The following is a 12154-nucleotide window of genomic DNA, read 5'->3' as shown; positions in this document are numbered from 1 at the left end:
TGATTTTCTAACATAACAAAGGACAGACTTGAAGCTGTTTATTGAGGTGGTATTGAAACACCCCTGGTATTTAGGCAGTATTTCTGTTTTTTTGATTATGTATCTATTGATGCTTTTCTTGAGATCCAGATAGAACAGAACTGTTTTGCACTACTGGGACAAATGTGTGTAAATATAAACTGTTAAAGACAAGATATTTGTCATGTTTACAGCTTTGTATACTTACTGTACTGGAGTATGATAAACATGTGATGTGCAAGATTTTCCAGTTAGCTCTGAAAATTCCCATGATAGCAAGTAATGTGATTGAATTTAAAGTTATTTCTTTCACTCTAGCTGTAAAATTTCAACTCTTGCTACTTGTGAATTTTTTTACTTGTCAACAGGAATCTTTCCACTGTAGCCCTGTTGGCTTGATTTCTTTCATGCGCATTGTTTATTATCTGATACGTGTCTAACTGTACTACTTAGTCTGTATTGGACAAGCTTTTGATACACAATTTAGCACTGTATAGCCTAATGCCAGCATGGTATTTCCAATATATTCTAGTAATGTTCTGGGACATAAGGTGAGAAGGAATCTTTTAAAAGAAAGTACCTGATGTCAGTCTCCTGTGCTTTGAAATAAAAATTTGGAGCTGTCAGTTTTGCACTTACTAAATTCACAGGTAGGTGATGAATGTAAATAAATATAATAGGTGATAGGTGATAAATGTAAATAAAGCAACTGCCATTTTGATTTCCAAGCAAAAATCGCTTGAGCAAACTTTCCTCTTTATAAAAAAGCTTTTTTTTTTTTTTTTTTTTTTATCTCCAACAAGCTTCCCTTCTCCCCCAACAGATAACAAAATGTAGATGTTTAATGTTGTAGCAGGGATCAGAATGCTCTCCTAGCTTTTACTTTTCCAGATGTTTGACTAGTTTGATTACTTAACCTTTGCAAATGTACTAAGAGTTGGAATATATTTTGCATATTTCAGCATAATAATGAAAAAAGTAACTTTGTTTCTATCAACTTAGAATTATATAACAGGGACACTTTGTGAAACAACAAGTTATGTTCTCTCCACTGTAATTTTACCTCTAGATAACATACGACTTTTTCCTCATGCCATGATTATTCTATTTTACAAGATTGGGAACTTTTATTTAGATACTGCTTTTCTACGTCTACAGAAATTTTTAGTGAAGTGGTCCGTAATACATGTAAGACTTCAGAATGCAGTATCTGAAGGACTTCCCTATAAAAGTAATTCAATGGCTGTTATTGATTCACAGAGCTAACAGACCATCTGAAATGAACATAAGTCAGGCTTATGATGAAGCCTGGCTTATTTACCTACATACATTTATGTGATTACATTACTTACATGCATCACTTACATTAAGTGATTGTCCCCCTGTACTTGGCTCTGGTGAGGCCGCACCTTGAGTACAGTTTTGGGCCCCTCGCTACAAGAAGGACATGGAGGTGCTTGAGCAAGTCCAGAGAAGGGCGACGAAGCTGGTGAGGGGTCTGGAGAACAAGTCCTACGAGGAGCGGCTGAGCTGGGCTTGTTCAGCCTGGAGAAGAGCAGGCTCAGGTGAAACCTTATCGCTCTTTATAAGTGCATTAAAGGAGGCTGTAGCGAGGTGGGGGTTGGTCTGTTCTCCCACATGCCTGGTGACAGGATGAGGGGGAACAGGTTAAAGTTGCGCCAGGGGTGTTTTACGTTGAATATTAGGAAGAACTCCTTTACTGAGAGGGTTGTGAGGCATTGGAATGGGCTGCCCAGGGAAGTGGTGGAGTCACCATTCCTGGAGGTCTTTAAAAGATGTTTAGATGTTGAACTTAGCGTTATGGTTTAGTGGAGGACTTGTTAGTGTTAGGTCAGAGGTTGGACTCGATGATTTTGAGGTCTCTTCCAACCTAGACAATTCTGTGATTTTCTGGATAAATGTGAATTTAAATGTTTTTTTTTTTTTTCTGTTCTAAGCAGCAAGAAGTACATTTTACTTGTGAAGTGCTCACTTGGTTTGGTGGAAGTGGAACCTTTCTGCCAAGATCCACGTTGCAGGCTGAAATGAACATTCCGAGTTCTCTTCCTGCAGCAGTGCCACGAAACTGGTCAGGCTCAGTCACCACAGTGTAATACAGCCTTGAAAATGGAACAGTCTAAAAGTAGCTACAGTATTTGACCACACAAAGGAATGTTTCTGTGCAGAATTACAGGGCTTGTAATATTTGGGAGGTCAAGTAGTTTTCCTCTCTGCACATCCCATAGTTCTTTTCCATCTGTGAAATACCAAATTAGACTGAATAATCAGATTTTTTTTTTTTTTTAATATACTAGTGCTTTTCTGTAGCTGGAAAATACACCAAGAGGCTGGAAGGATATTTATTTTCTCTCCTAGTAGTTGTCACGTATATGACAGAAATCAAAAAAGTTGGAGGAAACGTGAACTCTGGGAGATGATCTGCTTTGGATGTACTTCCATGCTGGCACTTTCCAAAGAAATTCCGATTATGTTAATGTCTTCGGCTCTTTGGGCTTCTTCCTTTTTTGGGAGCTATGGGGGCACTATCCCACTGTAGTGGCAACCTGGGGTGGCATTTGTTGTGCAGCACATAGCAGCGGTCAGTGTTTCCTCTAGGCCACTTCTTGTCATTCTTTGAGAGCTAGAGATCCCAAGTCCATTACAGTACAGATATGTGCATGCAGGGACAGTATGATAAATATTTATTTCTGATTAATGGGTGTGAGTGTGATCCTATGTATAAATTAGTTTATGAGGTCTTGTCAGGCACTCCATTAAGGCTGCACAGGAAATTCTAAAGCAAATTTGAGCTCACTTTTTTTTCTCAACTGACTATAACTTGTATTTGGATGTTTAGCTTTTAGATTTAATCTTTTGTGCTTTTTTAGATAATGATTCCATCTGTTTTAGGCAATAAGAGGATTATAAGAAGCACATTCTTGCTATAAGAAAGAAAACTTTTTGTGCAGTATTTTCAGCATGATTATGGTAGGTAACATTGGAAGATGGATCACATGCATGCTTTTGCACTGCAGCAGGAGTAACTGAAAATTTGTAATTCTATAAAAAATATATATTGTAAACTTTAAAATATATAGTTTTTGGTGTTGAAGTCAAAATCTGATTCTGAATTCAGAAAATATTATTCATCCACCTGCCGCCCTAGATAGTACAGGATTTAAACTAATGGTTTCCCAGTTTTCTCTTGGAACTGCATATGTTATGTAAGAAATTTGAGAGAACACCCTTTTTAGTTTACCTGTGACCCTGGGATACATTCAGACCAAGGCAGTCTGAGGGAGGAAGAAAGAGGTCTGCATACCTAAGCTCCTGCAGTAGTCGGCATCCATCCAGCAGATCGCCATATCTTTAGAGACCCTGCTACAGTCTCGTGTGTTTAGGAGAATCCTCTGGTGTGGGGTAAAATCAACAGTGATGTATTTTCCTCATCTTCCTCTGCCTTCAGGCTCCCTGGAGGAGGTAACTGTTTGGGAACAGCAGTAAGAACCCCATCAATATTCATTTGAAATCTGTCTAAAAGAGGACTGAAGAGACTGAGGACAGAATAATGCAAGATAGTTATTGTATGCTCTTCTAGCTGGAACAAAAACTGGAAGTTAACAAGGTGTTGTTGAGTGCAAGTGACATAAATTCATTTACTGCAAATATGAGACGGTCAATTATTGGAACAGGGGCTTGGAGAGGTGGTAAATCTTCATCCTTGGAGCTAACGCAAAACTTGACAAAGGTCTTTGCAACCTCATCTAGTTGGGCCTGTTTGAGCAGGGGGTACGCTAGAGGATCCCCAGATGTCCTCTCCATTCTATGATGGTATGACTGATGCAAGTTGAGTCTTATGACAGAAACCTGAATTAATTCTTCTCTAAATGAGCTTGGACAGAATGATCTTGCAGTAGTATGCAAATAACATCACACTGCCTGAAAATTTCCAGATACTTTGGCAAGAGGGGTGCTGTATGATGATGGGACACAGTGTGCAGTAATGGCCTCATTCTGTACTAAGAGAGAATCCTGCCTCAAGAGCAAACTAAAAACAGGATCTGCTTCTCTAATTATTTACTTTTTATTTTAAATTTTGTCACCATTGCTAAGCAACTGCGGAAAGCCTGAACTGCCAGAATCTTCAATAAAATTGAAAACCTGAACTAGAACTTGATTTTCATTTGCTTGTGTGTCCACCAGCAAATACATTTTTTAAAAAATGCTGTAGTATATGATACACAGGAGCAGTTACATTACATTCCAGTTTCCCTGGAAGCCCTGCTTCTTCTGTGCATAAAAGCAGGGGTGCATGTCATATTTTAATCTGGTTGACAGACATGGGGGCTGCCGCTGTGAAATTATGGAATGGAGGAATGTAAATCCTTTGCTGAGACACAGCAAAAATCCCCCAAACTTTTGCATAAGAATGTAAAAGAATAACCAGTCAAAATCCAAAATGTGCTAGAGATTGGAGGAAATGTGGTCAAAACCAGTATTTATTTCATGTTTCATCCTTTTTCCCAGGGTCTCTTGCCATTTTTCCTTCTCCATTCTAACCTTACATAGAGATGTAGAATTTAGACTGCTGATAATATAAGTGTCAGATGGCACGAGTGGTGGGATTTAACTGGTATATGAACAAGAGCTGGGATACAAAATGGTGGCAAAATAACCAGCACTGAGAACCAGCAAGACTGTGAGGAGCTGGAGAAAGTCAGAATCATCAGAATCTTTGATGTAGTGGTGAGCAGGAAGGAGCGAGTGTGCTAGCAGCAAGGTGGGACCCTGCGAAGGCCAAACGTGACAATCAGGTGTCTCCAATGGAGGCGTGTGTGTATTCAAAATGGAGCTAGATAGAAAGAATGGTAAAAAAGGCTAATGGTGAGCACAAAGACTGCACAGCTGGGGTTGGAAGCGGGACTGTGTGAGCTCCTCTACTAATGACCGTTAATGAAATAAAGTATTTCTTCCTTTCTTTCCAGGTGCAAGTGGGAAGTACACCTCAGGACCAAAGAATTGTGGGATACATTTCCTGCACTCACTTGCAAGCTATTGCAGGTACTGTCCATGTTTGCTTCTCTTAATTTCTCACTGTTTCTAAGTGTTGGAATTCTCGTGCAAAAGTTGGCCAGCATTGCTCCTCCAGTGTTTCTCACACAGTGCAGTGTGCATTGCAAATAGCAGTGAAATAGTGAAGAAAGGGGTAGACAAATACATCACAAAGTCTTTCCATTTTCAGTCTTAGAGTAATTAAGCATTATAAGATATGCAGTATTAAAAATCCCTTGAGAACTCTTCTTCCCTTTGCTCCCTCTTAAGTAAATACTCTTATTTTAGCAAATACATTACTATCAGCATTATTTGCATTTGTGGATCCATACTGTATCAGCTTATGAACTAAAATTTTACAAGTTGGACCAGTTTTTCCCATCAGAAATCAGTGGCTGGAGTAAGCCTAAATTCTCTGCATTTACTTGCCAACTTTGTGCATAAATGGTTGGCAAATTAATACCACTGCTTAAAAATTTCCTAGGTCGTGTATTAAAAACAGTCCCACAGCTACGTTTACAACAGCATGAAACAGCATACTGTGTGTCCTTTTTCAACAGTACCTTCTAAGACCATTAGAGATAAATGAAATACAAAAACTCTTATCAGGGTGTAGAAGGATTTGTTTTAAGTTTTCTCTGAATTATCAAAAACAGAATGAGGAGATGTTCTCTAATAGTGTGTGCTGTGTCTGTGAGATGCATGGACTCTACTGTCCACTATAACTAGACTGGAATTCCAGGTAGGTCTGTCATGTTGTGTCTGGGTTTTTTCCTCCTCAACAATCATAGGAACTTTCATGACTTTTTTTTTTTTTTTTAATTTTTTATGATAGTAACTCAACATTCAGCTCTCCTTTTAATATCAGTATTCAGAACCAGACTGGGTGGTCTTATCTCCATTTTAGAAATCAACTCCAGAAATGGAGGGGAAGAAAAGCTAGTAACTTGAAGTCATTCTGTTTTAGCGTTCCTATGTATACGTCTTGGAATCATGAAGTTTCTCCATTTTAGCTGCTAGCCTGAACGCTCATCAATTAAAATTGACAAATACTAGAAATACTTGGAGATGTCTATGGAAATGTCTGTCTCCTATCTTTTGCATCAAAACTACCAGTTCTAGATTTAAAATAGGTATAGTAATAAAGTGAAAGTCAAATCTACAAACCTTTACTTTGTGTAAGCTCAAAATTTAGTTTAGCCAGAGGGGTACACGTCCTTAGTTTGTTTTACTTGATGTGACTGTGACTCCTGGGCTCCTGAGAGCGGGAGAGCACCACACAGCTGTCCTAGACTCATTGAAGACAGCATGTGTGCTGCAGGCTGAGGCAAGACAGAAATGCAACGTAAACAGCAAAACTCTGAACCTATGCTGTACAGCATGTCTAGGTTAACCCAGTCAGACAGCTAGCATTCCTTTTACTTTGCCAGTGCTTCAATTGCAGAGACAGAATTGGGAACAAAACTGCCAGTCCCTAAAGTACATTAGAGAGACTGGATAGTTCTAAAGAAGGTTCATGAATTTTTCAAATACATTTTAACAGTGTAACATTCTTTAGTTTTCTATTTCTAACTCTGGAATTATATAGCAATGTACTGTGTGATTGCTGCTGTGGAGCTGACATTTCTTGCTGTTCCAGTTCAGGTTATAAACCTTTGGTTTTAGTCCTTTTCCTTTTTAATCACCTAGTCATGTATTCTCCAAGGGTAAAAACACAACCTTCCATTTTCCTATTTATGTTCTTGCTTCATATTTTTAGGCTTATCTGGTTCAAGCAACATTCAAATAGAGCAGACAAGGATCTAAGAGTCTAAATGTCCTTTGATAAATTATATTAGTTTATGTAATGAAATAGAAAACTAAACTTCATAACAGTATGGCAGTGCTGTGCTTTCTGATTTGTATCATCTGATTCAAACCATTTCACACATTTAAAAAACTGACAAAAAACAGTATGAGTGTGTAAAGATGTGTTATCTATAAAAACAAGCACTGTTTAAAAGGTTAACCATTTAAACCATCTTGTCATTCATGGCTAAGTGCAATTTGGCTTCTCTTCTAGGATACAAAAACTTGCACTTGATAGTTCTGGTACTTACATGAGTATAAAATGAAGGGATCCAACTGTTTACGGTCAATGAACTCCTAATACTTTTTTCAAGAGATGTGCTAGCTAAATTCCATTCTGAGCTTTTTTTTTTTTTTCAGAGCTAACTTTCACTTTTTTTCAGTATAACTTCAGAAATAGATGCGGATTATTCTCTCAATAGCTATTCCTGAATCTTGATACCTGTTTAAGAAATGTTGCTATGAAGCAAGTTTCCATTATGGAAGTAGCTGCATTTTCTGTGACAAATGAGGGGGTCCTCTAATGAGACCTGAATGTAATTGTTTTCCAGGGGGCTGTTAAGTTTACATGTTTCTTTTACGTCTGTCAGTTAGTCAGTGATTGATGTTCTGGAAAAGCTTTGCTTTGTAGAATCCACCTACTTCCCAAGTCCCCCCCCCCCCCTTTAAGACACCCAACCAAGCCACCAAAACAGAGTAAGCCTCAAGCTGTTCCAGCCCAGGTCCAGATGATGTAGTATGCTGGATGCTGTCTCATAACCCAGTCATGCCCCTTTTTTTTTTTTTGCATTTATTGTGAATCTGGTCATCAGTAATCAAGGTACCAGCAACTCCGAGCTCACCAGCACTTCTTTCAAGCTCTACCAACAAACACACAGCTTAAGTAGAATTTACTTTGGGAGTGAGAGAGATCCCTCAGTGTCTAAAATCCCAGCTGTAAAATCAGGAGTATGTTTGGTGTTCAGCATCCTCCAGCAGTAATTCTACATAAATTGCTGAAGTAGCAAAGCTAGCTTATCTACACCACGGCAGTCTGCCCTTGCCCCCTCCTCTCAGCTATGCTAACACAGCTGTTGTAAGCTGCGTTGTGCTTGACTGGGGACCTGACCTAGCTGAAAAGTAACTCAGCAGAACCCAGCAAAAGGTTTTTTTGTTGGTGGTGTTTGGTGTGGTAGTCCTTTTTTTTTTCCTTTGTTTTGCTCCAGCCTACCCTTGCTTAGATATATTACGCAGGTCTGCTTAATCCATCACCTAGTCAGGCATGACACTCAGGGCTGAACTGGATCCTTTGGTTGTGACTTGGAAGCAATGTTCCCTTTTGACTAGGCTTTATCCCTTACACTTTAGTTTTTGCTCATCTTCCCTAGGTTCCTTCCAATATATCCCCTAGCACAGATCAGCGCTGAGAACTCTGGCTTTAAGAACTTCCACTGCAAGTGTTTCTTTCCAGCCCCTGACAAGGCCTGTGAGCTGCTTTGTTTGATACCTAGCACTCCTCTTAACAGCTTTCCGGGGAGAACAAAGCGGTCCTCCTATCGTACCTACCTGCAGTTCTAACTAAAGCCAGGATTTCACTTAAGCATTTCAAAAGTGAATGAAAAGGGTGGCTCTGACTACCCTATAATGAACAGAGGTGAAGTATTTGTTTATGTTGGCAGAGGCTTCCCATAATACCTTTTCATCCTTGTATGAAATTTGAAGCTGAAGGGAACCACACAGAACTTGGAAATGCTGACTGCAGGAACCAGTCACAACATGATTACTTGCAGTTTTCCAGCCCAGTTACTGAGGAAAAGAGTGCAGAGCAATTAGCACAAATCTGTATTTTCTGGTTAATCATTGGTGGCAGTCAATCAGATCAGTGATTCTATCTGAACATTTAGTTAGAGCTGCAGGCTGGAAGAAGATGTTGAACGTTATAGTTGGGAGTTATTACCTAGCTCCCTTCTGTTAATATCAACTGATGTTATTTCGTTTCAGCAGCAGACAGCTGAAATGTCTGCTTCACTGGTTGTTCTGGATTCAGGCTTAGGTTCCCCTCTACTTTGATGTCTAATTAGTTCAGTTACCTTCACCTCCAGCGCTATGGATCACTGGGAGGTGCTAAAACTATGCATTGCTAAGAACTTTTGCATCCAGTTGCATACAGTACCTGCTGTGTAGCTACAGGAAGCTGCATAACAATAATATTAATCTCAGAAAACAGTTACATCTAAGTTGCGTTAGAGGATTTCTTTGTCATGGAAATGTAGCTCACTTGATTGCACACACTCCATTTAGTGTGCAATTGCTTCCATGACCTCTAGTGGGGAGAACCAGAGATGCCAGACTACCACAGGTTCTGCACCTTTTCTAAAAGGAAGTGACAGGTACCTGCTTCTCAAGCTCCAAGGCTCCTATTTTTCTGAGGTTTTCTGCTGTGCAGTGCTGCTACAAAGGCTCACAATTCTCACTGAGGGAGATGTATATCACTATGTAGTTAATGCTTTTTTAATAGTGGCAATGCATGTTACCCATCACTTTTTAAAACATCCTCCTAAAAGCTTTTGCCCATCTTTTTTTTTTTTTTTTTAATGTTTTTATAAGTAGTTTTCTGTTTTTGGAGAATTTTACCTTTGTGCGTTTAGTTAGTGGGTTTGCTGTGTTGTTTCAGGTTGCTGTCAGAGTTTTATGTTCTCACAGGTAATGGCTGTATTATATTATCACTCATCCTAACTGAAACCATGCCAGATACATACTTCCCAGAAAACGCATGCAGTATCTTGACACTTCAAGGATAAATAAGTCTGTCTTAGACAGTTAAGCAATAATCCGGACTTTGTGGGGAGCAAGATAAATTACTTGACAATAGGCACCATGCTAAAAGTTGCAAGGAAACAAAGGCAGGCCAGAAGAATGTGGTGGCCTAAGGTGATAAGCCAGGATAGAAAGATACAGATAATGCAAAAGGAGGAGGCTCTGAAAGGATCTTTGACCAAAGTGTATAAATACCTGATGGGAGGCTGTACGGAAGTTAGAGGCAGACTCTCCTTGGTGGTGCTCAGTAGCAGAACAAGAGGCAACGGGCACAAACTGAAATGCATGAAGTGGTATTTTAACAAAGAAGGTTTTGTTTTGTTTCTAATAGAAAGGGTGACTGAGCACTGGAGCAGGTTGCTCAGAGGCTGTGGACTCTCCATCCATGGAGACAGTCAAAGCCCAACTGGACATGGTCAAGAGCAACCTGCATGAGGTGACCTTGCTTGAGCAAAGGGGATGAACCAGATGATTGCCAGAGGCCCCCTGGAACGTCATGCTTTCCCTGATGCTGTAATTTCATCCGTGTCTTTAGTTAAGCAGAATGTATATGTTAGTCACACACCGTTTGTAGTTAGTATCACCTGCTCCAGGCTGTATTTATTCCATGTGACCTATTTCTTGTGCTTTTCTCTAACTGCAAAGCTTTCTTGTGCTGTCTAGTATATCAGTATGCATAATCAGTAAATATGTGCAGTGCACTTCTGCACTTCACGTGCACTGTGGTAGTGAGGGTTTTTTCCAAGAATACAGGACTGGATTTGTGTCAAGCTGTGTGATTAGGGTATTATCTAAACGTGACGTACAAGCACTAGAAACTGTAGATTTGGGAAGAGATTCAAAGAGCACTTGTACAAGCTTGTATATTACAGCCCAACTGTTACAGAGTTGTGGGGAATAACTGATGAGTAGAAGAAAAAAAATCAGTTTACTTGCAGTTTGAATTAACAGTCTGAAGAGATGAGTCAGTGTCAGGACCTACTTAAAGGTCTCTTTTCCTGGTCATGTTCTTTTCAATATTTCATTTAATTGTTTAGGATTGTAGCAAATCACGCATGGTTGAACATTTCTGATTCAGTTTCTATTTAGCTGGAGCTTTCTTGGGCTAAGCATTATGTACTGAGCATGCTATTATCCGTGCCATTTCTTAATTTTGCACCCTTTTTTCAAGATGTCTAGTAATAGCATAGCTAATAATACGACTACATTTTATTTATGACAGTAATTATTCCACATTTAAACAACTACAGAAATTCACCCCTTAGTATTAATTTCAAAATTTTGCCATTTTTGCCAGAGCATTTACAAAGGCTTTTAATGACTTTTATCCACTCATTCTGTATCAGGTATCCCATAGAAAGAAATGGTTAAAACCATGCCACTAAAGAAATTTTCTTCTGTACATACAACTTGAGATGCAGTATTTCTTAACTGAAAAGCTGGACTTTCACCTAGTGTCATTCTATGTATGAATTTTTAATATAGCTAATTATATAGATGAAATTTCTCCATGTGCAGTCAAGGCCGCATAAGACTAAGGTACCACTTAGAGCTCTTATAAATCTGGCTTCAAGGCTTAATTTGGCCTTGTGCAGACTTAGCACTGTGTGTGCTAAGGGTTTTTTTTTTTTCATTGTTATTTTAAAGAAATGGTAGGCCTTTAATTTTGTTGCCTGCATGTGCTCTGTTGAAGGGATTATGTTTGATGGATAAGGGGAAAGAAAATGAGATTGGAATGGCTCTTATTTTTTATTTGATTTTTATAAATTTTATTTATTCCTAGTTTGCTTTAATCTCTACATTCTCTGACTGAAACAACTGAGGTGCAGACGCAGCTCTACAGAGACCTCGCACCAATGGAACAGCACTGGCACTAGTGATTTTGCTGGACTCACGCCGGCATGCAGTGATCTGAACATCATCCTAAAACAAGATCTTATTTCTTGGTATTTCTTTTTTTCTTTGCTACAGGAGACACTACTGTTCGGTGTGAGCAACTGGATATGCTTCAAGATTGGCTGTCTGAATTCAGAAAATCTACCTCCTCCTCCAGCACAGCCAATCCAGAGGAGCTGGTGGCTTTTGATGTAATCTGTGGAGATCTCAATTTCGATAACTGCTCCTCTGGTAAGACAAGCTTTGTCTTTTCCTAGTGTGTACTGACTTGAACAAGAAATAGGAAAGTTCTTGATCTGTTCATCTTGCGGGTTATAGTAGTATACGAAATTGTGACTGACTTGTGCAAGGGAGGACTTGATACAGAAAATTCTAAACTAGGTACCAGCCTTGTGATGAGCCAAGGATACGCAACCTCAGCCTCTAAGTAAATATGATGTTTTTTTAAGGCACAGAGAGCAGTAGTTAGTGCTGTGCAGTAATAACAAGGAAGATGAATCCAGTGGTTTTACTTGAGTGAATTTACTTAATATTACTATAGTGT

At 39.2% G+C, this 12154-nt stretch overlaps 1 protein-coding gene across 1 annotated transcript in view; it reads left to right on the top strand.

Annotated features, from left to right (window-relative positions):
* SMPD3 (sphingomyelin phosphodiesterase 3) overlaps nucleotides 1-12154 on the top strand; it is a 37164-nt gene that overhangs the window by 8933 nt on the left and 16077 nt on the right. Inside the window, exons 2-3 of the mRNA XM_027466862.3 lie at nucleotides 5004-5079; nucleotides 11686-11841. Coding sequence (XP_027322663.1) covers nucleotides 5004-5079; nucleotides 11686-11841 — 232 coding nt within the window. The remainder of the gene's footprint in view (nucleotides 1-5003; nucleotides 5080-11685; nucleotides 11842-12154) is intronic.

The sequence above is a fragment of the Anas platyrhynchos genome, chromosome 12 (genome assembly GCF_047663525.1).
Source record: "Anas platyrhynchos isolate ZD024472 breed Pekin duck chromosome 12, IASCAAS_PekinDuck_T2T, whole genome shotgun sequence".
In the NCBI taxonomy this organism is placed as follows: Eukaryota; Metazoa; Chordata; class Aves; order Anseriformes; family Anatidae; genus Anas; species Anas platyrhynchos.
This window is presented reverse-complemented; position numbering and strand designations above follow the sequence as displayed.